Source organism: Brachyistius frenatus, unplaced genomic scaffold, assembly GCF_029030835.1.
Source record: "Brachyistius frenatus isolate BFR_SWC_R1_liver_20210118 unplaced genomic scaffold, ASM2903083v1 Contig_27, whole genome shotgun sequence".
In the NCBI taxonomy this organism is placed as follows: Eukaryota; Metazoa; Chordata; class Actinopteri; family Embiotocidae; genus Brachyistius; species Brachyistius frenatus.
In genome coordinates, this window is record NW_027210626.1 from 2,592,499 (window position 1) to 2,618,382 (window position 25,884).

General features: G+C 41.6%; 4 protein-coding genes across 11 annotated transcripts; 2 read left to right on the forward strand and 2 right to left on the reverse strand.

Moving 5' to 3' along the window:
* Nucleotides 1-2,171: 2,171 nt before the first annotated feature.
* sona (SON DNA and RNA binding protein a) lies at nucleotides 2,172-14,172 on the reverse strand. Of its 7 annotated transcripts, none has more exons than XM_069698577.1 (11): nucleotides 13,988-14,155; nucleotides 11,815-11,883; nucleotides 11,595-11,681; nucleotides 10,810-11,020; nucleotides 10,274-10,350; nucleotides 8,405-10,192; nucleotides 7,793-8,195; nucleotides 6,932-7,449; nucleotides 6,233-6,711; nucleotides 5,662-5,754; nucleotides 2,172-4,464 (listed from the first exon to the last, which is right to left on the reverse strand). In XM_069698577.1, the coding sequence occupies exons 3-10, from the start codon at nucleotides 11,620-11,622 to the stop codon at nucleotides 5,680-5,682; spliced, it is 3,579 nt and encodes a 1,192-aa protein (XP_069554678.1). In that variant the 5' UTR covers nucleotides 11,623-11,681; nucleotides 11,815-11,883; nucleotides 13,988-14,155; the 3' UTR covers nucleotides 2,172-4,464; nucleotides 5,662-5,679. The 7 variants fall into 7 exon arrangements, with proteins under 7 accessions (XP_069554678.1, XP_069554674.1, XP_069554676.1 ...); XM_069698573.1 differs by having other exon boundaries at nucleotides 11,802-11,883; XM_069698575.1 differs by having other exon boundaries at nucleotides 11,802-11,883; nucleotides 14,090-14,149.
* Nucleotides 14,173-14,503: 331 nt separating this feature from the next.
* On the forward strand, nucleotides 14,504-18,933 carry ercc1 (excision repair cross-complementation group 1). The gene is made up of 9 exons (XM_069698581.1): nucleotides 14,504-14,809; nucleotides 15,017-15,445; nucleotides 15,629-15,732; nucleotides 16,092-16,191; nucleotides 17,540-17,616; nucleotides 17,965-18,064; nucleotides 18,184-18,255; nucleotides 18,478-18,546; nucleotides 18,641-18,933. Exons 1-9 carry the CDS (start codon nucleotides 14,750-14,752, stop codon nucleotides 18,701-18,703), a joined length of 1,074 nt encoding a protein of 357 aa, XP_069554682.1. The 5' UTR covers nucleotides 14,504-14,749; the 3' UTR covers nucleotides 18,704-18,933.
* Nucleotides 18,934-19,506: 573 nt separating this feature from the next.
* prmt2 (protein arginine methyltransferase 2) lies at nucleotides 19,507-23,627 on the forward strand. The gene is given in 10 exon segments (XM_069698423.1): nucleotides 19,507-19,552; nucleotides 20,304-20,440; nucleotides 20,814-20,948; nucleotides 20,950-20,973; nucleotides 21,142-21,317; nucleotides 22,777-22,891; nucleotides 22,893-22,907; nucleotides 22,996-23,132; nucleotides 23,212-23,427; nucleotides 23,612-23,627. Coding segments are annotated over 10 exon segments (1,017 nt in total).
* Nucleotides 23,302-25,773, reverse strand: LOC138620926 (zinc finger protein 678). 2 transcript variants are annotated; one of them, XM_069698584.1, is made up of 2 exons: nucleotides 25,631-25,773; nucleotides 23,302-25,270 (listed from the first exon to the last, which is right to left on the reverse strand). In XM_069698584.1, the coding sequence occupies exon 2, from the start codon at nucleotides 25,212-25,214 to the stop codon at nucleotides 24,195-24,197; it is 1,020 nt and encodes a 339-aa protein (XP_069554685.1). In that variant the 5' UTR covers nucleotides 25,215-25,270; nucleotides 25,631-25,773; the 3' UTR covers nucleotides 23,302-24,194. The 2 variants fall into 2 exon arrangements, with proteins under 2 accessions (XP_069554685.1, XP_069554686.1); XM_069698585.1 differs by having other exon boundaries at nucleotides 25,364-25,773.
* Nucleotides 25,774-25,884: the final 111 nt, after the last annotated feature.

Below are 25,884 nucleotides of genomic sequence, written 5' to 3' on the forward strand. Positions count from 1 at the left end.
TCACCTTTCCATCAAACCAACAAAATAAGAACCCACATCACTCATAACAGATTGAAGTGATGAGAGGACTAAAGGGAAAAAAATGAAAACATTGCACTGTCAGTCCAAAGCCTTTAATCCAGTGTAATGTGAAAGACTGTGAAAAACTTTAGTGTGGAGTTTTAACCTTCATTCATTGAGCAGTTCCATAGATTAAAGGCTTTCAAACTTTCTTCATGAAGACTGCCCTGGGTCGTTCGTCTTAACTCAACATCTGAGGAAAACCGAGGACTTGTATACTAAAAATATATTTTTTTTTTACGTATCAAATACCCTAACCTACTTTACTACTGTTGCTCTAATCTTTAAAGCTTTAAAAGCCCTTCTTGCTGATGGAGAAGGTCAAAAACCTGTGATTTTACAGATTTTAGATTTCTCGATTTAAATCTCTGACCTCAACAATAATAGCACAGAGGAAACAAAGAGAAAGGGCACCACTTGTAGGAGGGATTCATAATTACAGGCATTTCCTATCCTAAATCATTTTCTGAAAGGTCACTTTAATTATCCAAATACCAGGGATATGACATGGTAGCATAAGCCCATTTCAAACACTATCATTATCTTTATCTTTCTTTCACATAGGCAAAACACAAACTGATCACACATACGAGCACACCGTTTTACAAATCAATAAACTGTGCAGTCAGATTGGGCTGTTGGGCTCCATCTCTGTTGTGAAGGCGTTTCATTATATGTGAAACTGATCACTCACTGCTGAGCAACGCCAGATCAATGTCACTCCACTTGACGTTTATGCTATGACCCCATTTATACCTGTCAGTGCCAATTCTAATAGTAAACAAAGGAAACTCAGCTTTTCACACAATGCTAACCAGATACTTCACCCCCAACATTTTTGCTGCACACGGCACACGGGCTACTTGACATTTCCATTTGGTCAAATTCAAGTAAGTACAATTTTTTAAATAAATGTTATGGTGGCCATTTGGGGCAGCCATCTGGTGTAATATTGTATATTCTAACTTGGTAGAGTGTGACGCATGTGTGGGAACAAAAAGTAATAACTTTTTTCACCACAATCCATAATTTTAAAAACATGCCTGCCTTTGCTGTTTGGAAAATAAAGATCCAAGAAAAGGCATGAAGAGCCCTGTTTCTACTGATAATGAAATTTTACAGTTTTAAATATGTTATCTGGCTCCCTGCCCTTTAGAAAACTGGTATTTTTCCAAAAGGGCAAATAATACTCAACTGGAGCCTCTTTTGTAAAATAGCTCCATGACTTTGATACAGATCATTTGAGATATGTAGCAACTTTTAATCTTTTTTATTTATTTATTTTTTACAATAAATTACACTCAAAGCTAATATTTGTAATCCCACCAGCAATTTTGCCAACTGTTGAACTAATCTTGAAATCCACAAGACAATTTGATTGAATATCGAACATGCATTGTTTATTTCATAATCTTTCTTTGGAAAGTTTATTTCATGAAAGATAATTACTCATCTCAAAATAAAACGTGTGCATTTTGTTTTCCATATAAAAGCAGAGATCGGGTTTGCAAAAAGCAGAAGTTAAAGTAGTTTTAATGGCTTTTTTGCTATAGAACAGGGGTCTTCAATGTTTTTCAGGCCAAGGACCCCCAAACTGATAGAGATGTAGCAGAGACTCCCTACTATATATATTGTATAAAATTGTGTTTCATATTAAACTGGAGGAGTGCAGGAGGCTTGGAGGGACAGGTCCAGGTCCAGGCTAGTCTCGCGCTTAAACCACCTTGATAAGCTGAATGCTAATGAACAGAACTAATGCGATGTAAACTGCCAACATATTTAACATTGAGTTCAGAGTTAGTAACCATCACACTACATCACAGAAGAGACTGATTTCAGAAGCTCCTCACATAAACTTTGATGTGGGGAAGGCTGGTTTCCAGTTCAATGCATTTACTGGAATGAGCTGCAACACAACATGAAGCTGAAGATATTTATTCCTCTCGGGGACTTTGAAATGTAATCGGATATTTCTACTTCTATGTGAATTTTGGAATTAATGTGGATGTGTGATATTTTGGGAGCAAATTCCTTTTGTCTTTGTCTCAATGAGACTCAATAAATAAAGCTCAACTAAGTGACTACAGCACACAAGGACAACAATATATACAGATTGTTGAGGTTTTTAATAATCGTCAACACATTTATGTACAAAGCAAGCGATGTCATATTCAAATGACCAAAAGAGAAGAAAGAAAAAAAAAACAAAGACTCCTAAAATGCATTTTATTCTTTTTTTTTTTCCTGTCATTAAAATAGCTGAAGGTTATCTCAGGGAATCGATCCAAGGGGTTTAACATGAGTGGTACAGACTAAGTAGAGTGTAAATTTGACACAATCTCCACAGATTATCTTCAGGTCAAACAGCCCTGGGCATGGGAGGGTGACAAAGCACGATGGATTTAGAATTTCTTCCTGCAAGCTCAAGATTTTTTTTATAAAACCACAGAAAGCTCGTCCCTGTCAGTTTCCCAAAAGCACCAAGTTTGTTCTTCAGCCATCTAACGGGACCAAAGCACTCAGTGAAACATGTTTACCCAACAATCACAATACAGGCTGGGGTGACAGCATCCACAGGAGAAGCAGATATCACGTTTTTGTAGACCAATTGAATCGGGCTTGTTGGGAGTCTTACGTTTGCAAATTACAACCCTCCATTTACCACCTGAATTCTGGCTGAGCGATGTGTACAGTTCATGTGGCTGTAGTTCTTCCTTCAAAACAAGCATCTTGAGATAAGAACCTGATTGTCTAATACACAAAACATTAAACTGTGACATTGCTCAGAACAAACTCAACTTTTAACCTTATATAGTACAAATCATTTGCCACCCCCGATGTAATAGCATGAATTATGTTCTCCATGTGTGCCTTGAAAAAAAATAATACGCACCACTGAAATGTATGTTTTGAAAATGTAAACACCCAAACAGAAAGCCAAAGATCTCCCTAAAGTAAATTCAAAAACTGCTTACATCATGTATTCTGCCACAGTGAAATAGAAATGTCTTCTAAACAAGTAATTACCTCCACTTACAGCTTTTTTACAGTATGTTTAAAGGAATATGCATGTACTCTAAAGAAAACAACAACAAAAACATCATAAATAGCTTGAGCTTGGTGGTGAAAGATCTATTCAACTGATCCCAGTTGTGATCGAATTCAGGTATTTCTACCCCTTGTCTCAAGTATCATAGAAGGTCCTGTGAGGTTGGCAAGATCCAAACAAGACAGGAAACCAAAAAAGCAAAACAAAGAATGACAAATGGCAATTTGCACTCAACTAAATATCGTCTAGCTATAAAATGGGATTATTGCAATTAAAAAATATTGATGGTATGCTTTCTGTGCATCTTAAATGAAATCACACAATAACGCATGTTGTTGAAACTCTTAGAGGATGCACTGCCAATTCGAATCTAGAGCAAAACATGTTCCAAAGTGGGAATAACCCAACGGAGGCCAGATGAAAGACGTGGTTAGAGTCAAAGATTAGCTTGGTGTCATTTCTTTTTTTTTTTAATTATTAAAAAGAGGGAAAGAACTCACCCAGGGCGGTCCAAACTGAACGGTTTATGTTCTGTGAAAGATTCTCGTCGCCAGAATTCAAACCTTCTTCTTCTGCAGCTAATATACTCAATTGACCCGTTCCTTCTAATAATCAGATCTGGCACGAACATGTTCTCTCTCTCTTACCCCGGAGAGTCACGTTGGTGAAAACAAATACGCGAGGATCTACTATCTCGAACTTCATCTGCATTATTTGTTCATAAAACCAGGGACTAGAGATAACCGAGGGGAATACAGCAGAACAAGGAAGCAGTCTCCACTTAACACAATTCTTAAGAAAGCATAAAGGTAAAACAAATTTAGAGAAACTAAGAGAACTTTTACAAAAACACTTGCGCCACTAGTTAGTTTGGTTTGTTTCCTCTTAAGTCTTTACAACAGTGACTGCTGGAATAAGCAGCGACACTGAGGGGTTGGTGGTGAAAGTCACTACACACACACACACACACACACAGACACACACACACGCACGCACGCACACACACACACACACGCACGCACGCACACACACACACACACACACACACACACACACACACACTACAGCCATGAAACTGCACACATCTGTGTGTCCCGTTCTCTCAGTGGTATCACAGGTGACAGTCTGACAGTCTCTCGCTTTTACACAAACAGGAACAAGCTGGGGAGCAGAGTGGGCCGATGGCTGGTGCCAGTACTCCTACATTGTAACTGTGACAACTAGGGTGCTCTTCCACTCGGTCAGGCCATCAAGCTAACAGAGGGAACTGTGGGAAGGTGAATCCTCCTCTAAAGAATTTTTTTTTTTTTTTTTTTTTTTTTTTACAATTTCCTTCAGTCCTTTGAGGGGACGAGCTGTGTGCAGACAAAGAAAGAGAAAAGGTCAAAGTTAATATGAACATTGTCTGTAGTATTCATTAATAGATGAAAAGTAAAATAATGTATACACAGAACAATAAGCTTCATTATAGCCAACTGGTAAAATTTCTCTTTTTAGCAAACAAAAACGAGGAAAAACTGTTTAAATCGTATAAAATAAGACAATTACAGTTTACGAGTTTGGCTAATTGTTCACTTTAAATTGTATCGCGGCAAGAACACGCACAACAATCATATGGGTCTCAGACATATTTGTGATTAAGCATGCTTATTTGAAAAATAAAATAAAATAGTAGAGCACAGAAAAAAGGTAAATAAGATGTTGTTTCTTTCAGGAGGGCGGGGGTCTTGTTGGGGGAGACAATAGCGAAACACTTTCAGGCATGCTTGTTAGATAAGCTGCACACAGTTATGGTGCGTCACGGCATGATGTCATTACGTCAGGTCGGAATATTTCCATCATCACAATACGCATTTATTTTTAAATATACCGGTATTAGTGTGAACACCCGTACTTGTTACAATACACTGTAAGCCCTGCAGTACCATGACATACAAACAACTTTAGTACAAAGTGTTTTGGGCAGGTGAAGTAACCAGTGGTCTAAAAAGTCACTGCTGGTCCATAAACAAAAGGAAAATGTGAAATTGGTCTGGGTTCAAAACAAAACAAAACAAAAACTCTCAAATAATGAATGGGTTGATTGTATTTTAACAAGTCCCTGATAAATGACTTAACTAATCATAAATGATGAACGATGAAGGGAAGAGGAATGGGTAACGGAAAAGGTGGTTAAAAAAAAAAAGGGAGTACTAAGCCAAAGGGGAAGGCTATAAAGAAAGAAAAATATCATTCTATTTGCATTTAATTGAGTGACAGATTAAAGTTGATTCCAATTGGAGACGGCCAAATGAATATGTGGCTACTAAATCATTGATCCACTGGATAAGTGGACATCAATCTAATAAGGTTAAAAAATGTAAATACAAAAGTGCAATGCCGCTGCAAAAAATTAAACACTCAAATATGGCACGCCAAATGCTTTTTTAATATCAGAAATGTAAAAAAAATTTAAAAAAAATTTGCCACAACAGAATGGAGTGAAATCTGGAATATTAAGACAAAAACACAGACTGATGAACAAATGGAAGAATAAAGATTGGAAATTTTACCGTGACAGCATGAAGGTTTTAGCTTTCATCGTCCGAGACGTGGGGTTTAGCAATGGCCATCTCCTCCTTGCTATTTGCAATCATCTTACATTTCTACAAAAACAGGGGGAAAAACCCATCAGTTACTTTATAATGACACAAGAACTATATTTACAAATACAGTCTACATGAGTATTTGGATACTTCTTTTCTAGACTGTGTCCTGTCTGTATTTAAAGGGGGTTTACATCGATGTGGAATTAACTGGGTGGAAGACAAATCCCTTTTAACAGAAAGTGCCCAAATTTGGAGGTTAAAAAGTAGATACACACAAAGTCAGACAGAGAAATTTACAGTCAATGACCGTCTGAAGTCTTCAAATTAGAGATATCCACAAATGCTTTGAATCTTCTCTGATGACGCTTTCCTAGGCCTTAACTTTTGAACCTTTGAAATTCATGTGGTGTGTTTTCTAAGGGCTATATCACACAAACTCATGTACACCTAATCAAATTTAAGCTGAACGTGCAGAAGCATAGAGCCCGAAGAGAAAAAAAATAAACGTGTACACATTTTACACAATCACATTTACCTCAGTAAGCTCCTTGATGGTATGTATGTTAGCCTGCTGAGTGACTTTCCTCTTTGCTTCCTCAATGTGGTCCAGGTTTAGAGTTGGTGTTGGCGGGGCAAGGCACGGGGGAGGCTTGTTAGTAATGGTAGGAAGCGGGGCAAGGGGAGGCATGGCCGCCAGGGCACCCATGTTGGTCAAAGCAGCTGTCATAGTAGCTGCTGTCATACTTGCCATAGCAGCACTCATGGTGATGTTTGACATGCTGGGCATTCCAGGAATAGTGGGTAACCCCATTGGACCCATGTTGCCCATATTCGGCATCCCCATGCCCATTGGAAGAGGTAAAGGTAAAGGTAAGGACATGGGGGTAGGAGATGGAGTGGGCAGAGGGAGCTGGAGGATGGCTTTTGGCCGAAGACTCTCAGGAATGGGAACACCCGCCTTGGCGCACATGGCAGCAGCATTAGCCTTGGCTATCTCCAGCAGCTGATCCTTGTCTGAGAAAAAGAAGGGTAAAAGGAAGACAGAGGTAGGATAAGGCAAACGGCACAGGGTGGGAAGATTGAAATGAAAACAAGGCAAGTATTAGAGCAGCGTAAAATACAGTATCTAAAAGCAAATGATGTAAAGTTACTGCATGTATGTTTATGAATCTACCAATGAAGTGTAAACTACCTTACTTGTGATTGTCATTAGTTACAAATGTAAATGTTTTACCCAGTTCGGTGAGCCGTGGAGGAGTCTTGCTGGTGCTGCGTCGTGTCCGGGACCCTGAGCGACGCTGTTTGCGGAGGATGAGAACTGGAGAATGGCTAGGCTCCCTCTTCCACCTGTCCCGTCTATCGAAGGAACGACTGCGAAATACCGGGCGCCTCCCTCGACCCCTTGACCTTGACCTTCGTCTACGATCGGAGGAACGAGTCCTAGATCGCCTGCTTCGGTCTCCCGATCGGGACCTTTTCCTCCGGCCTGTGGAGCGGCTCTTCGATCGCTTGTTCCTGTCTGTGGACTTGGACCGCCTCCTTCCTCGGGCATTTGGTGAACGAGATCGCCTCTTGCGTGTTGGAGAGCGGGACTTGGATCGGCGGGTTCTGGTTCGGGACCTCGAACGCTTACGTCTTGCGGCAGAGCGTGACTGTGAACTCCGCCGTCGGGCGGGACTCCGGGATTTGGACCGTCGCTTCTTCTTTAGTGATGGCGAGACAGATTCTCTTTTCCTAACTGGAGACTTGGACCTGAGGAAAGGCGAATGATAAAATTGACGAATAAGTGCTCACACTCCTGCAACTTAATACACTGGGATATGGAACAGTTATACAACAAGCAGAAGGGCAGGATTGCTCAAACAATAGAGATGGCTTCATTTGTTTAACTTGTTAGTTATGTTTAGTAACGTAGCATGATGTCAATACTGGGTCTGGAGAACAAATGCCTTTGCAGTTCCCATTTTACGTGGTCTTAAACATCTAATTCCTTGCAGATCTTTAGGTAATTTAATCCAAAACTCTTTAAGGGCCCACATATATTGATATATACACTCGATTCATGATGTAGGACATGTACTACCACATTACAAACCTTGACTGCTTTCTTCTGGATGTAGAAATGGAAGTTGAACGCCGAGGCAATGATGTTGAACGCGACAGTTTCCTGCGATCCGTAGGCGAGCGCGACTTGGACAGCTGCTTCTTCTGTACTTCCGGAGATGCTGAACCTGAGGAGCTTCTCTGGCTTTTAGACACCATTTTAACTGGAGATTCCTCTTCTTCGTCGGACCCTTCCGAACAATCTGACCCACCGGGGCCAGTCCCAGGCTCTTGGGAAACAGACCTGGACCTTGAAACATCTTGTGTAATGGCTGAGCTGGCGGGTTCCTTCTGCTCCTCGTCATGGTTTGGAGCAAGCTGATCCTGGAACTTATCTGAAGAGTTCCCAAATTGGGAGCTGATGAAAGTTGCTGGGGGCATGGGTTTCCAAGTACCTGCAAGGTGCGTGTTAAATGACATGGCGTAAAGACATGGACAATTTAGGGGAACAAAACCCTCAAATTTATCCAATGATTTGAGTCATTGGAATTGAATGATGAATAGGAGTAACCTCTCGAGTTAGAACATTCTTGGTAACTGTGCGGATAATCAATTTGAGTTGTCATAGTTTGCTTAAAAACATACAGAGTGAAAAGGGTCTTACCTGTTGTTGCAGTAAGTCCTCCATTTTCTTCAGCTGCCTTTCCAACAGCTGTCAACTCTGCCTTAGGGGAGGGAGACTTCTCCTCTTTGACAGGGGAGGCAGATAAGGATCTGGCTGGGGATGAGCTTTCAGAATGCCCATCACTTGATTCAGATCTGGACTTGGATCTGTTCAAGTCTGAGACAGATTTAGACTTTGACCTTTTTACCATCTTCTTGGGAGATTTGGACCTCCTCTTGCCAGCCTGTGGCGAGTGTGACTTAGACCGGTGCCTTCGAGACAGTGAGCGGGACTTGGAGCGTTTGCTAGACCTGGGAGGAGAACGGTTTCTCCTAGCGGGGGACCGAGAGCGCTTTCTGACTGGCGATCTGGATTTGGTCCGTTTACGAGGACTCTTTGATCTAGAGCGACGGTTGCGCTTGAGAACTACAACGGAACGTGACCGAGTTCGTCTGCTCCTGCGGACTGAGCGTGAACGTGAGCGCCGGGATCTGGGGAGTGGTGACCTCCTGCGTCGAGACAAAGATCGACTCCTGGAGCGCCTGCCTCCTGCTCGCCTTGCAGGTGATCTGGATCTGGACCGACGAACGGGGCGTCTAGATCTAGAACGGGAGCGGCGAGTTCTCGTTATGGAACGTGACTTTGAACGTCTGCCAACTGCACCGCCTCGTGTGCCCCCACGGGGACGCGACTCTGACCTTCGACTTCTCCTTGGAGATCGAGACAGAGAGGGAGACCTGCGCCCACCACGCTTAGGGGATCGGGAAACCTTTCTTTTGGGAGAGGGTGAACTCCGCCGGCGCTTTGGGGAAACAGACAAGGAACTCCTTCTTCGTTTAGGAGACTTGGACTTCCTCGGAGACTTTGACACCTTCTTCTTGGGGGTGAGGGAACGAGAGGTAGATCGGGACAGCCGGCTAACTCTCTTGGGAGACTTGCGGGATGGCGAGAGCGACTTTCTCCTCGATTTAGGGGACTGAGAACGGGACAGCTGTCGACTCTTTTGAGGACTCAAAGACCGTTTTCCCTTTGAGGTTGACCTAGAATGGGTTCTTGATCGCTCCTTCATAAATGCTGCTGTTTGACCGCCACTCTGCTGCCTGCTGGCACTAGGTGATGGTGACCGGCTCAGACCTGACCCAGACCTCTTAATGTCCAGGCCCCTGGAAGGGGAAGGAGACATGGACGAATCATGCTCCTTTACTTTTGCCCTCTGAACTGAATTAGTCTGATCTTTCAGGCCTGCGTCATCTCTTGAGGTCGTACCTTCCTGTTTTGGGATGATGTCAGGCAATTCCTGGGCATGGCTGAATGCACCATCTCCATGACTACCATCTGTCTTAACCTTAACTGTTGCCGTCTGTGTTATTTCATCCTGGCTCGCAGAAGTTGATGTCATGTCCTTTTCTGATTCATTTGTGTTACTACCCTTCCCTCCAGTCGGTGACACGTCCATATCCGTTATCTCTTCTTTTTTTACCCCAAGCAGTTCAGGTTTCTGCAAGAGGATGGATCCTGCCTTCTCTTCCCCTCGTTTGCTTTTTGGAACCAGTCTGGATACTAGCTCTTGGAGGTCAGATGCTGCAGCGGCAGAGTATTTATCATCACCTGCCGCTTTTCCTCTTTCACCTTCAGATTCAGAACCTGAAGCTGAGCTGCTTTCAGATGGGGAGCGGGATGGTGATTTCTTTTCCTGCTTTTCATCTTTCTTCCTCTTCTTTTTCTTTCTTTTGGCCGTGTGTCTTTTGTGTTTTTTGGATTTTGTCTCCCCTTCCATTTCTACACGATCTAAAAGAGGAAGTCATGAGTTGTTGTTTTTTTTTATTAAAAAGGAAATATCAGTTATGGTTGTGTGAGACTGTCTCCTACCTGTAATTGCATCTCTTTTGCCTTCCTCCTTCAGCCCACAATGGTCTTCAGTGGCTGCAGCTGCTGCCAGTCTGGCACTAAATACACAAATAAATCTAGGTTAACAAAAACCTTTTCTTGTAAGATTGAAATAAAAACAAACACAAGTGTGTTACCATGTCGATTTATGCAAAACTGGGCACACGGTGCAATTTTATTGGTGTCAAGCATTGGGTTAGCATTGCATTGTGCCTATTGACAATCTTCCAAGATAATGTGGGAAATATTAATATGTAACCATTTTCCATCAAAAATCCACCAACATTGCAAAGAAATGTATCAATTTCCTTTGCTGAATGTTTTTTCGAGTCATAAACAACATTCAAAACCTGGGGAGGCAGCGTGATATTAAATCTGAACAGCAAGAGATTAAAAAAATAAAAAAAGCAAAACATGTCATTTGTTTTCATTTTTTGTTAGTGAAGTTAATTAATTTATTAGAAAATGTATAATTTTGATGGTGTACAGCTGCAACACTTCAGAATAGTTTTCCTGACCTGGCTCTGGTGGTCCTGACAGGTCTCAGTGGAGGTGGAGGATCTACATCCGAGTCAGCACCAGACTCCGAACTGCTCTCCTTCTCGCCCTTCTTTTTCTTGCTCTTCTTCTTCTTGCTCTTGTGTTTTCTATGCTTCTTGTTTTTCTTGTGGGGTGGCTCAGTCCCTTCCTTGGTATTGATGTCATCTTTCTCTGGTGCTTCATCCTCACCTGCACAGGGAGCCCAGTATTTCTGATTACACAAGTCTTTGGCAAATCCTTCACAAAACCTCGAGCAGGTTGTTAGGAATGAATTCTGCACTAATTTTGCTTCATCTGAAGGCTTGTATCGAATATCTTAACTATTTACCCAGCATAGTTGCACAGACTGTTATGGGAAATTCCACAGACATTGGTTAGCTCCTCACCTGACCAATACAGCATTCAACATAATGCTTATCTATTTATTGTATTATTTGTTTTAATTATAATGATGAGCATGGCTGGTGAAATGTATTCCTCCAAGTAACAAAGACTCAACCACATTTAAACGCATGCACAATGACTTCTGTGCAACATGGAGTTTTCTAGAAATAGAAAGTAGCTGGAAAGTCATTTCTAGAAAATAAAATAACCATCTGTCATTTTCTATCTTTTAAATGGACAACAATGGATTTGCATGATAAAGAAACAGACTGACAGTTTAACCTGTAATCTAGGTGAAAACACTAGTATAACAAGCAACAACTAATTAGGTAGAAAATTAACCAAAAACAGATGTCTTTAAGAAATTTCAATCACTTACCTAAAGGAATATCCACTTCACATTCCATTTTGTCCCGATTTAGTAAAATGCACTCTTAATGTCACTGAGGTGCTGGATCACTAAACACTATAAAAGAAAAAAAAATAATGTAATTTAAGCAACAAAGAATGTAATAGCAACAGAAAAATAATTATCGATTTTATGATTATATGGCATCTTAATTACACAGACTGCTGTTGTAGTCACCTCTCTTAATCACCTGTGATCAACCAAAGATACAAAGACTAGAAACGTCCCAAGAGGATTACAGATTTGAGCTAATCTTGTGCTGAAATGAGGCAAAGACAAAAAAAAATTAAATAAAACCGTTATACCAAGCAACAACAACAAGCCTTGTGCCCTGGGAAAAGCAAGCCTTTACTCCCTCTTCATTTAGAAACAGATAGAGTGATAACTACTGACATCAGAAGGACATGTTTCAACTATTGTGATAGAAAATTTTCGCATCACATTTGGTAGTCCGACCTAAACTAATTATTTTAATTAACAATTTAACTGTTTGACTGGCAAAATCAGACCGCTTCACTGAGCACAAACTCCAATACTATGAAAAATCTACAGTATGTCTCAGCACAAAGACTAAATACTGACAATATTACTGAGGATAACTGAGTGACTTATTACCCTTTTTCTTTCATATCACAGTTAGAAAACACACTTTGTTAGTTTCCACAACACAATTTAATAAGGTTAAAATCAGAAAACTGCAGGTGCAAGTGAACAGTGGCATATATCTTCTAACGGACTACCTATCTTTGTTGATTAAATGGATTGCAAGCATCTAAAGCTGCCAAAGGAAAAATAACAAGCCATATCTGTCTGGTTATGGTTACAATGCAATAGTCCCCAGTGTGTGAAATACTCTCCTGCCCAGTTTGTTCTCAGATTCCCACAAAGACTTGAGCAGGGGTATTCCTGCCTAATCATCTGGGACAAAATAACCACAACCTACTCTAAACCAAAGGTAAGATTCCCCGCAGAGTCTACTGGACAACAGTGAAACTAGATTATTATAGCAAATTAATTTCATGAATATGTAACTATAGAGCTTGGTCACATGGTTTCAAGCAACAATAATCCATGAGGCTGTCAGGATGCTGACCTCTCTCCCCTCTGCCCCATAAAATCTGAGCTTTTGCACTCTGGACCCATATTTGCACTACGTTGTCTGTATTATCATTTTTTTTTTTTTTTTTTTTTGTAGTTGCATATTTATGCTTTTCTTGTTTTGTCTATTTATTTGTCTACATGCAGTAGGAAATTGGATCCATTTGTTTTGTTTTTTGTTTTTTTTCCCCCCAAAATTACGTGATCATGCATAGTTTTTTGGTGAACGAACTGCCCCCCGTCCCCACCGCTACCACAGCACAGAGGAGCCCTCCAAAAAAAAAAAAAAAAACTGTGAAAAGCATGTTCACAGCTGGGCAGAAAAATAAATAAATATATAAACATATATACATATATTTATTTATTTTATTATTATTTTTTTTATACATTTGACCAAAACGCTGCATTTAACTAAAAAAAAAAAACCAAAGTCCTCGTCCTGTAGCTGTAACAAAGGCAACACGAGCTCTTCCTCTACGAGTCAACAACGTGAGCGGCGCCGCCGTCCACCATCACCGGAGAGAAACCCACAAGCCCACAACGCATCCGACTAAATTCACGTCCAGCCTTCACCAGCGGAACCGATCAACCCCACCCGTAAACACGAAGCCCCGGTGGTTAGATTAAACTCACGAAAAGCCACCGCGTCCAGTTCAGGTTTCCCCCTCTTCACTGAAAGCTGACGCGAACCACCGGAGCTACGACTTCCTCCTCCAACACGTTATTCTACATCTCAAAGAAACGTGAAAAAAAAAAATAATAATAAAAAAACCACGTTTAACTTTTCTGTTTCCGATTATAACATCAGCATTTATTTTTTTTGTATTTTTTTTTTTTTTAAAAGATAAACCACAAAATACAATCCGGTGTAATCTGTGTAAAAAGCGTCCGATCGGAGAAGAAGAGTTGGAAACAACGAGACTTCGCGAACACGTTCACGTTACATGATGCTAACCAGCGTCGGGCCTCGAGCTAGCGTCGACGGTCGGTCACAACACCGCGGCGGGCACCGGCCGGGACAACGTGACGGTAACGTAACAAGGACTTCGTATTTAATGCGCATCTGATGTTGTATATCATCTAAACACACGCCGGACGACGTATAAAGCGATGAAGGCTTTGAACGTGGCCGTGTGCACGCTGCGGCCTCCTGACGGCGAGCGGAGCTATTTTAACGAGAGCTTAAAACATTTAGCTGCTTTCGAGCGGAGCAAAAAATCCGCTCCGTTCATCGCGACGGTGTGAATCCTTCAGCGCGTAATTACCCCCTCGCGTGTGTTTTGCCGGCTGTTGTTCCCGCGTTAGAAAACGCCGGACGCCCGCAGTCCCGGATCGCGCGAAACACAGCAAACCTTGAGTATGCTAACCGTTGTCGTTAGCCAACCAGCTCATCCGCCATGATGGGGACAGACATCCCGGCATGCCATGCTGCGCGGTTTGAATGGCGGCGTCACTGTCTCCTAGGCAACGCTTTCACGCTTTCACGGTAGTAAACTCCGGAGGATTGCGTAACACCGCCGCTCGACAGCGAAACAATCGTACGTTTGTTTTGGAGCCGGACAGGATTTTCCCATTTTTATTCATTGAAAACATTTCTGATGAATTTCCATCGCTACACAAAATGTGCTGTTTGGTTTTTATGTCGTCAGTAGATCAGAACAAAAGACACACGTCATACTTTTTTTCAGCATTGTTTTTGTTGAAATATCAGGATCGTAATAGTTACAATTCATTATCATTAAAAGTAACTTTGAAAACCTTCCAAATTGAATGTTGATTCGCGTGTGAGAAATTCTATGAATTTATTTATTTTATGAACTAACATTAATAATTAACAGGCAGTTTTATTCCGAATTTAAGTTTCGGGGCGTCTGAGCTTTTATTGTGGTAGATTTGAGCCGGAAGTATCTCAGCCATTCTTCCTCGTCTGGCATTTGTCAATAAATAAATACCGTAACTAGAAGTTAAACTAAGCCAGTGATTCTGGGGCATGTGTTTCCTTAAAAGGTCTCCGTCAGTCGAAAAACATGAAGAAGAGGTTCAACATAAACCTGGACGATTCTGCTTTCACCAAAGAAAGGACACCGGTCTGTGCTTTGTGTGCGGCTATGTGCTAGCTGGCTGCAGCTCGTTTATTTTAAAATATATTTTTTTTTTTTAGCTTACCAATTTAGAGATGCAAACTTTTGCTCAGGGTACCGGGCTAACATTGCAAGTGTGTTTTTTTTTTGTTTTTGTTTTTTATTCTGTAATTCACGGTCCGTAATTGTGAATTTAATGTGATTGTGTTCCAGCCAAAGCCGCAGTTTCAGCCTTCAACCACAGGACGAAACACATCTTCCTCAACTGCAAAGCCTGTCCCTGAGTCAGTGGACCAGCAGCCCTTGTCCTATGCACAATATATTGTCCAGAGTAAAAACGATGTGGCCGCTGCTCCGCAGAGAGGCGGTCCCTCCAAACTACTCAGGACTGGAGGTCCTGCGGGTACCGGTGTGAGCCAAAGACAGCCAGAGTCGCTGTCCTCCGCAGCAGGAGGATCTGAGACAGTTCAGGACTTTTCTAAAAGGACCGAGGTTCAATCTGACATGGTTGAAAAGAGTGAGGAGACTCAGCTGGCTGGCACAGACCTAAAAGAGGGGAGCTGTCAAAGGTCAGATCCAAGTCTCCACCAGGGTCCTAAACCAGTGGGCTCTGGGAGCAGCATTGTAGTCAGTCCACGACAGGTATGCATCGAAATGTGTTGCCTCAAGCAACAACAGGTGTTGGGTTTTTACAGGAAAATGCAAAAATGATCCCATATTCATGCAAAACATTCCAGTTATTATTCTTGATTAGCTTGAAATAAAGAGTTTTCAGGCGTGCAGGATGGTAAACAACACATCACATGTTTGTTTTGACCTTTTCAGAGAGGAAATCCCATTCTAAAGTTTGTGAGGAGCGTCCCGTGGGAATTTGGAGATGTTGTGCCAGACTACGTCTTGGGACAGACAACTTGTGCTCTCTTCCTCAGGTGGGTGTTCCTGTATCACAAACTCTGTGTGTGTGTGTGTGTGTGTGTGTGTGTGTGTGTGTGTGTGTGTGTGTGTGTGTGTGTGTGTGTGTGTGAGAGAGAGAGAGAGAGTGTGAGTGTGAGTGTGAGAGAGACACATCTAAAAAGGTGTTTGTGTACTTACAGGAGCAAAAACAGTGTATACTTTGTTGCATGCATTTTTTTTTTCCTGTCCTAACAGCCCATTCTCATACAGAGTGAATTATTCTAGAAGAGCACAGACTTGTATATTCAAATGTGACAAGTGGTTATGAACTATTTCTTGACTTTTATCCTCTTTTGTGTTTTGTTTGAATTTTGGCTCTGGACGTGGCTTAAAGTCTGAGGTATTACAACCTCAACCCAAACTATATCCATGACCGTTTGAAACAGCTCGGACAGACGTTCATCCTGCGAGTGCTGCTGGTTCAAGTCGATGTGGTAAGTAACAAACTCACACCGCCAATTTAAATCAATTCAGTCGACATTTGCACAGCTGAGTTACGTGACTCCGTACCGTTCTGATTACTAGGTATCAAACAAGCAGGGAATACCGTATCCAGTCATTATCAGAGCCAAAGCTCATATTGTAATTGATGTCTATGTTTAAAATCTTCAATTTAACTATTCAATTTTATTTACAATGTAACATCACAAAGCAACATGGTCCCAATATGCTTTACAATTGCAGTGAATTTACTAAAAGACAACCTCATTAAAATATCTGTGTCATGTTAAAAAAAATGTAGTACTGCTATACAACTGCATAAAGGCAGAGTATCCATTCAGTTACACATGTATTACCATTACAGTCAATAGAAAAGAATACACAACCACATCACATTATCAGTGTTAAAATATCAAAAAGAGAGCATAGCAAAGGGATTGTTCAGGGTCATTTTAGCCAACCCTTATTATAAGCTTCATTAAAAAAATTTAAAAAAAAGGAGAGTTTTAAGTATATTCTTTAAAACTAGGGCGGGGTCTGCCTCTGTAACGAAACAGGGAGCTGGTAGCCCAGAATAGAGGCCTGAATGCTGAAGGCTGTGCCTCCCACTCTACTTCTGACAACTCTCAGAACCACAAATAAATGTTGGTATATTGAGGTATTTAATTACATTTTAAGAATATTATGAGGTAGATGTGTTTCAAATTTATCTCCCACTTCCACACTTACTGTGAATTTTGTTTAAATTATTCTGATATTTAATACCCCAAAAATTACATTTAAACTTCTTTATTGTGTTCACACCGGGAATCAATAGGGGCTGTTCCAACATCTGCCCACAGCTTCCTGCTACAGCGAGTCTTATTAATTACTATTGTTTCATCTGAACAGCTCACTGTTTAGAGATGTAAAAAAAAAAAAAAAAAAAAACCTTGAACACACCTGGTTAATAATAGAAACATTCGTGTGCTAGCTAGTTAACCATACGAGCTCTAAGGTAGGTAATGTCAGCATGACCTTCACGGAACACTAAACTATTGAAGGAGAGCTGTAATGTCAGCTATCCATGCAGATCTAGTGATTTGTGAAGCGCATGTGGCCTCAGCTGAATCAGTTTCACTAACTGTTGTGTAACTGAAGTGTGCAGTTGGCAGCTGGAGACTATTTTAGGCACTGTGTGGAGGAAAACGTAGATTTCAGAGGTGACTAATACTAGAAACTGTGGAAAAGTCTGGTTCAAACTAAACATTTCAGGACATCAGTATTTGCAACAAACCTACAAAATCATTCATAAAACCAGAACAATTAATATAGGGTTTTTGGGGGGTTTTTTGGTCACAGAAAGATCCTCATCATGCATTAAAGGAGCTGGCACGCATCTGCATCATGGCTGACTGCACTCTCATCTTGGCTTGGAGGTAAAACCTGCAACAGACAACACACAACACGAGAGTTTACTGGGAAACTGTTTGAACTCCTTGACGATGTGTCCGTGATCCTGGTCTCACAATGTAAAACATTGTTTGATCAGAGGATGAAGTCAGACATTTCAGTTTTTGGAATGTGTTGCATAATATATCTTTGTGTTTGCAATGAGTACACGTGGTTGATAGTTAAACCATTTTATTCTAACAACCCTGAAATAAGTTGTTTTATTCTGCTTTTCTTTCTCTGGCTTAGATGCAGAGATAGATTTAAGCCTTGGAAGAACACTTTAACATATTTCCTCCTTTTTGTTCTCTATTTTCTTCATGTTGACATGTCAGTCCAGAGGAGGCAGGACGTTACCTTGAAACATACAAGGCGTATGAAAAGAAACCAGCCGACCTCCTGAAGGAGCAAGTGGAAAAAAACTATCTGTCGAAGGTGTGTGGCTTCATCCTTTTCTATTTTCAAATTTAGATATGCACTCACAGCATTTGCCAAAGTCTTGCAGCGTTTGAATAATGCAATGCTGATTGGATTTCTGGATTCTTTGCTTTCAGGTTACAGATTGCCTGACCACAGTGAAGTCTGTCAACAAAACTGATGCCATCACCTTGCTATCCACCTTCTCGGTGAGTATCACTGAAGAACAACAGTGTTTTCACTCCATTAGCTGCTCTGTGCAGCAAATATCCATCCTCAGATCGGTTCTATACAATAACTGGTGTAAATGCACCCACGCTGATTGTGCAATCTGAGTCAGCCTCTGCTTTGTTAGTTTCATTTCGTGATGTTCTCAGAAGGAGTGATCCAGTCGATATACAGATATGCTATAGTTGTACTTTTTTTTACAGTCTGTAGAGGGAATCATCAGTGCCTCAAAGGAAGACTTGGTTCTCTGCCCAGGACTCGGACCACAGAAAGTGAGGACAACTGCATGTGCAGAATGTTAATATACAGTACAGAGCATAGATGTAACATCTGCTGAATTACCATGTTGACATTTTGTGCTTACAGGCGAGACGACTCTTTGACGTGCTCCACAAACCCTTTCTCAAGTCAAAGTCGAAAGACGGCTGAGACGTCGAACCAAGAACGTGTGACGTGCTTCTGAAAAGATTTCTATCAAATTTTTCATGTGCAACAGCATGGAAACGCACACTCGGATTCTCGAATTGCGAGGGGTGTTATAAGGATTTATGATGCGAACTGTTGAAACTGCACTCCGATGTTTTTTTTTACTTTTCAAGTTATAGAGTGATGTTACGTGTCCATTGTTACCTTTGTTTTCTAATAAAAAAAAATAATATTTATGGTTATTTTATTCTCAGTAAAAACAACCAGTGAGTCCAAAAAAAAACTGCACTCATTTAAAGAGACATGGGGACATTAAAAACAACGGAAAGAAATAGTTGTATAAGTGTAAGAATCCTCAACATTTCCTCTGCTTTTTGATGAGAGGGTGGTGGGGGGGGGGGGCACTAAACTGATGACTATATCACAAATGTGTATTATAGTTTAATAATTTAGGTACACAGTAGTATTTTAATATCTAATGACAAATTAATTTGATTGTAAAGAAAAAGCAGCACTCGTTCTTATACGTGCACATTACCTCAGTCAAGGAGATTATGTGCTTTTCGTTGGGTGTCTTGTTTGTCAGCAGAATCACTGAAAAACTCTGCTCTACTTTCATGAAACTTGGTGAAAGGGTGTAACATGAGCCAAGAAAGAATCCATTTCATTTTGGAGCAGATCTGAATCACAGGACAGATCCACAAGTTAATTTTCATATCTATTAACTACGAGAACATTTGGCCTGCTAAACACCATACATCTTAAAATCCAGTAGATGGTAGTAAAGTTGAACAGTGACAAAACACATGCCATTCCAGAAATCTGAGTCCATATCCAAATCCACATTCAAGGGTACAATTAATCTTCTGGGATATACAAGTACTTACCCACTTTTTTGTTGTTGTTGTTGTTTTTTTTGCAGCCCAGTGCTGTATTTAGGTGTCTAGTGCTTTGAAATAAGCTTCAAATTTCACTGTAGTGAGGTAGAGAACACAAAGGAAACTGACAATGGTAGTAAAAGGAGGAGGAAAATAAAACAAACCTTTTATCGTTTCTTTACACCAAACTACTAAAAGTCCCCCGTTGACTCTGTTAGTTGTTGCCTCGGCAACAGCTTCTGAATGTGGGTCCAAAAAAATAAAACTGAAATATTATGGAAAGACTGTGGAGACCAAGAGTTAAATATAGTTTAGTGAGGAAATTATTTTTTTGTCTGTCTGTTTTGTCATTTCTCACAGTTACCATTTTATTTGTATTGTTCTGCCTCTTCATCACTGTCTTCGTCAGTCAAAACAAACAGGTCAGAGTTATAGAACTGATTTGTGCATTGGACTGAATAAAACTATTTTGGAATAATTTATTATGTCATGGTTGCATATTTTGTCTGCATTTATCTCTCATTAATAAAAAATATATATTTAAAAAAAAAAAAATCTATGGTATAAAACAAGAATCACAATTGCCAGTATTCTCTGATTACATGTATCCACCTGTTGTAGTGTTTTACTGTCATTTGTTCAACTCCCTAAATCATATGACTTGTATTTTATTTGATTGTGTCTCCTACCTACTACTACCGGCTTCACCTGGAGATGTTGTCAAGACAGGAGGCGCACCGAGACGTACCGGCAGGTTATTCTCTGCAACAGCTCTTCCCTAAAGAACAAAGTGGTGATGGACGTCGGCTGTGGGAACGGCATCATCAGCCTGTTCTGAGCTCAGCTGGCTCAACCCTCACTGGTGATGTTAACAGCGTGACTGATGGAAAAGTTACTAAAACACATGACTCTGTAACACACAGGGTGCTGGTTTGGTACAATTCAGTCTGTAAGCAGGTGAGGAACTGACAAGTATCATCAACATTTACATAACTCAATCAGTTTCTGACAACAACAACAAAAAAATTATCTACAAGTAGTCAAAACAAACCAAATAAACTTTGTAGGAATCCAAAGAAATGTAGTTACTCAGTGGAACAGAATCCCTGTTTAATATCCACAACTCCTCAGATACTGTATATTGAACATTAGTGTACTTACACTCCCATCTGCTGGATGAGGAGTGGTGCTACATGATGAAACGGTATAAACGCAGTGTGTCTGTGGTGTTGTAGGCGGTGGAGGCGAGCTCCATGGCAGAGTACACCAGGCAGCTGGTGAAGCAGGACGGCTGTGAGGAGGTGGTCACGGTGCTGCGGGGGCGAGCTGAGGCGGTGGAGCTGCCGCAGCAGGTGGACGTCCTGGTGTCTTGAGTGGATGGGTAACTGCCTCTTGGTAACGATGTAACTTTTAATCCTCGTACTTAAAATCTAAATTATTGTGTGAAGGTTTTATTTCAGCATTATGACTCTATTGGGTCAAACTCTTCACACTCTCAACCCCAGTCAAGTTTTAATAGAGCATGTTATGTTGGTTTTTTTGTCCCCTTCCCTCCGGGTCTAGTTTGAGTTCATGTTGGAGTCAGTGCTGCAGGCCAGGGACCGCTGGCTCAGAGACGGCGGCGTGATGTGGCCCTCCTCCGCGGCCCTCGCCCTGGTGCCATGTCAGGCCGACAGCTATTACACAGAAAAAATGTCCTTCTGGGAACGGCCCTATGGCCTAGACTTCACCCCTCTTCAGTAAGAGCCATTAGTCAGCTTATATTCTTTTATACTCACTCCTTTTTCAGGAAACTAAAGATTAGGTTGGTACATTTAGTGTAATAAGATGCTGCTTTTGTAGGCCATTTCACATTTGCTGGGATGACACACATCATCAGAGAAAAAGATACAGATGTGGCTACCACGTTATTGAAACAAACATTTAACTTCAAGTTCAAGTCAAACTGGCCATGTGTCACATTCACTGTGAGCAACAAACTGTTAAAACTGTTTCTTTCTGCCTTTAGTCAGCAGTCAATAACGTTGAGCAACTATCAGGCGTGTAAGGAACCAAACACTGAGACAAAGATCAAAACTCTACTTCACACAAAAAACAAGGTACTTCATTCTTCAGACTGCAGAGAGGTTCAGTGCAAATCTGAAATCTGAGGCAAAAACATTTCTTCTGACATTATTTTTTAAATCCATCACGCTACACCTCATGTTCCTGAATGTTTAAAACAAGGCGGTCACTTTCTGTTTGATGAGAGAAAGCCCCGTCCTTTCGTTCCCAATGACTCTCTTTGTTAATACAGACTTCTGTAAAACGGGAGGAATCGGAGTGATTATCACAGCAGAATGACCTCCGAACGCAGCTACTGCTTTTCAACCATAACACAATAAGGTTTTCTTTCATTTGAAATGAACACATTGTGGTTATTAAAAATAATGTGGTCACTTTCAATAAAATAAACACATCGAGAATATAAAAATGAATTTGATAGAAAAACTATTTCTTTTCACAAAACTCAACTGCACGTATCAGTCATAAAAGTTCATTTTATATTAGTAAACCAGGGATTTGAGCATTTATGCTTAATGTGTGTATGAAATATCGTGGCTCGCAGGTTAAAAGAGACGAGAAATTTGCTTTTTTAATTAGTCGTTAAACAAACAGAGATAATTAATTGCTTGAAAAGCAAGATTACATATACTTAAACACAGAATAATTTTCCAATAAAATGGAACAGCAGTCATAAAACAACCCAGAGGAAGGGTGATTAAAGGATATTAATACATGAATATTAGATGCAAATTGTTGCCTCAGCATTTATCAGTGAGTCATGTCAGCTCTGACCTCTAAAAAGAATGAGACTGTTCAAGACAAGAGTTTCACAAGATGTTGCTTTTATTTTATTACCTCAGCATGTAGTTTTATAATCCATATTTAGGTAGACAGATGTGACCAACTGTAATAATTATGATTAAATGCATGAACAGGTTGACAATCTATACTGTTTACCAGTTTTTCTATTCCATTACAGAGTACATCACATACCATCATTTTGTAATTATTTTCACAGACACTCACAGAACCCCCTCGTATTTCAAGTTATAAATTCTATTTGTTCTCCTTCCCCTGTTGAGTCATACTAGAAATTGTTTGCAGGAGAAAACTTGCTTCTCTTTGGTGCTGAGTCATGTTCCATCCCTGCAGGCCTTTGGCACAGCAGGAGTTCTTCACCAAGCCCAAGTTCAGTCACCTGGTTGAGCCGGATGACCTCTTCGCTGCTTCCTGTGACGTCATTTGCCTGGACATGTACACTCTGCAAAGTGGCAGACCTGGAGGTACCGTGTGGCTTCCTTTTATCAGAAGCTGCTGCACTTCCAACAAGTAGTACCTTGTGAACTAATCGGACGCTCTTTGGTTTCTCAGGAAATGAAGGGTCAGTTTAATTTTTGCGTGGAAAAATCTGGTGTTTTCCATGGATTCACCACCTGGTTCACTGTTCATTTTGAGGTCCTGGAGGCAGGAGGTGCCACAGTGGAGCGGAACACCAGACCTAACGCTGAGTTAAAGAAAAACAAAAACAGCTTTAACACTATTAATTTGTAATATATTTGAATATTAATCAGACATGTTTGTCTTCAGGCCAACACACTGGAAGCAGACTCCGTTCATGCTGGACATGCCGGTCCGTGTCGAGGCTGGAGACTCCATCAGTGGAACCATCGCCCTGCACAGGGACCCCGTCTGGAGACGCCACATGACCGTGACCCTGCACTGGAACATTAACAGCAGCACAGAGGATCCAGACCGCTGCCAGGCAACGTCTTCTCTTTATCTGAGGGATGTGAAAAGACTGCGGTGGATTGTTTTATTCACTTTTTTTTTTTTTATTATTATTTCATCTCCTTAGGTTGGGACAACCTTGGAGCTTGGAGCTTCACAAAGAAGAACTTGACCTCTTAGAATGAACTGTGGGGGAATACTCATTGGGATCAGTGTAAGGCAATGCTAAGTTGAACTGTAACATCAATTTGTTTTTCAGATATTTTCAGTCTTGAAGTGCAACAAAAGAAAAGGTTAGCGCGACCACGCTATGTTTTTATGTTTATTTCACTCAATATGCATATTGCTCTACAATAAGCATTTCATTTACATTGTTTGTAATTTGTACAAACATGCCAGCGGACTTGTGTGGATTAAAGAAAAGTACAAATTAACCATGAATAACAAGGGTTGGAGATGAGAATGAACAATGTCCCACTGAAATATTACAAATGTTAATTCATTTGCCTTTTTGTGCTAAAACATGCATTAAAACACAACACTGTAGCACTTACACAGATAATGAACTGTTCACAATTAAATTAATTATTCTGAATAAAATAACTGTACAATTAGTAAACTCTTGTTGATGCAAATTAAATTACGATATGTTGGGAGTACTTTGACTACAAATGTGCTCTTTTTCCTTTTCTTTGACCAACTCTCTTTTGTAAACATCAAACTTTACATCTGATCTGTTGATAAGAGGTGAGGTGATGTTTGAATGTTCGACGGTCCTGGTACTGTGTGCTGTCGCAGGACTGCTGTGACACATTTCTTAGTTTAAGACTATCTCCTCCTGGTTACGGATCTGTTTTACTCTTTGCTTTTGCTTTGGAGCGCGTGTTGACTTCGGAGGATAAAGACTGAGTGGGCTCAGGAGACGCAGGCTTGGAGATTGGAACAAACAGTGGAGGTTTAACCACTTTGTCTTGGACCTCCTTGCTTTTATCCTTTTTCTGCCTCAAGTGTTTGTCACAGTGGCTCACGAACGTATCCAGCTTGACAAAGGTCTTGTTGCACACTTTGCAGTGATAAGGTCGCTGCCCTTTGTTGAGGCGTATGTGCAGCCGGATGTATGACGAGCGTACGAAGGTGCGGCAGCAGACCCCACAATTCAGATCCTCCGTGCTGCTGCTTTGCGTCTTCTGAGGCTGGCTGGGCGGTGGTGCCGCTGCTGGTTTGGCCCGTCCGGTTGCCTCTTGAGCCTTGTGCGAGAGCAGGAGAGACAAGGAGCGAAACCCCTCACCGCACTGCTCACACTTGTACGGCCTCTCACCGGTGTGCAGGCGAACGTGCGCCAGCAGCCCGGCCTTCTGGGTGAACGACTTGTCACAGTGGGTGCACTTGAAAGGCTTCTCGCCCGTGTGGAGCCGACGGTGAGTCTTGAGGTGCGAGGCGCGGCCGAAGGTCTTACCGCAATCCGGGCATTTAAATGGCCTGTCTCCGCTGTGGATGATCTTGTGGGCCATCAGGTGGGAGGACTGATGGAAGAACTTGCCGCAGGTGCTACATCTGAATTTCCTCTCCTTGTTATGAGAGGCAACATGAAGGGTGAGGTGGGCGGAGGAGATGAAGGTTTTGTTGCACAGGCCGCAGCTGTGAGGGTCCAGGCGGACGCGCCGGTGTTGCCGTCGGCAGTTCGGGGGGCTGCTGCCGGCTGCCTGACAGGAGGGACATTTAGTGGGACCGCCTGTGCCCTGCTCTTTAGGAGGGGTGTTGGAGAAATCAGGGTCAGAGTCGGGCTGTGGGAGGCTGAAACTGCATCCACAGTCGGAGCAGTGCCCAGACTGCTGCACCTCGTCACCGGTGTCATCCAGCATGGTGCCCGCTACAACCGCAGCAGCAGGGGAGGAGTTTTCATTGTGTGATAGACGATCTGACGGAAGCAAACACAAAGTATTGTTAAGCCTTTAGGGTCGACATGCAAAATACCCAAACATATACGCACATCTCTTCGACTGTTGCATACCAGCTTTATCCCTTTTAAAATAAAGGCGAAGTCACGCGTTATCTCCTCTTTGCTTCCTGGTGTCTGGCGCCGTATCGTATCAGTCGTGCTCGTAAGACATATCCTCTGATTACGTGCTTCGAGAGCCGAACCAGACACATACAAATCTGAAAACCAGAACTACACTAGCCCACTTAGCAGCCTATCAAACTGTACTGCAGGCCTCGCGTCGTCCTGAACAAAGCGGAGGCTGTTAGCGGAAGCGAGTATTGCGGAGACTGTACATACCGTGTTCATTCCTCCTAAGATGTGCATGTATTTAGGTAATAGTCTTGTAAGTGCAGTGAAACGCCGTAACAAGAGAGTGAAATAATAACGAGGGACGGTATTTGGTGGCGTTTCATCGCCTGCGACTCCCTCCACGGATCTGCCCGGTTTACCAATAAAACGCAGCTGCAGCATCATCTAGCGAGCGGCGGAACAACTGTCCTGCAAGTGGTCACAGCAGGGAAGAAGCAAACATTAAAAACAAATTAAAAAAA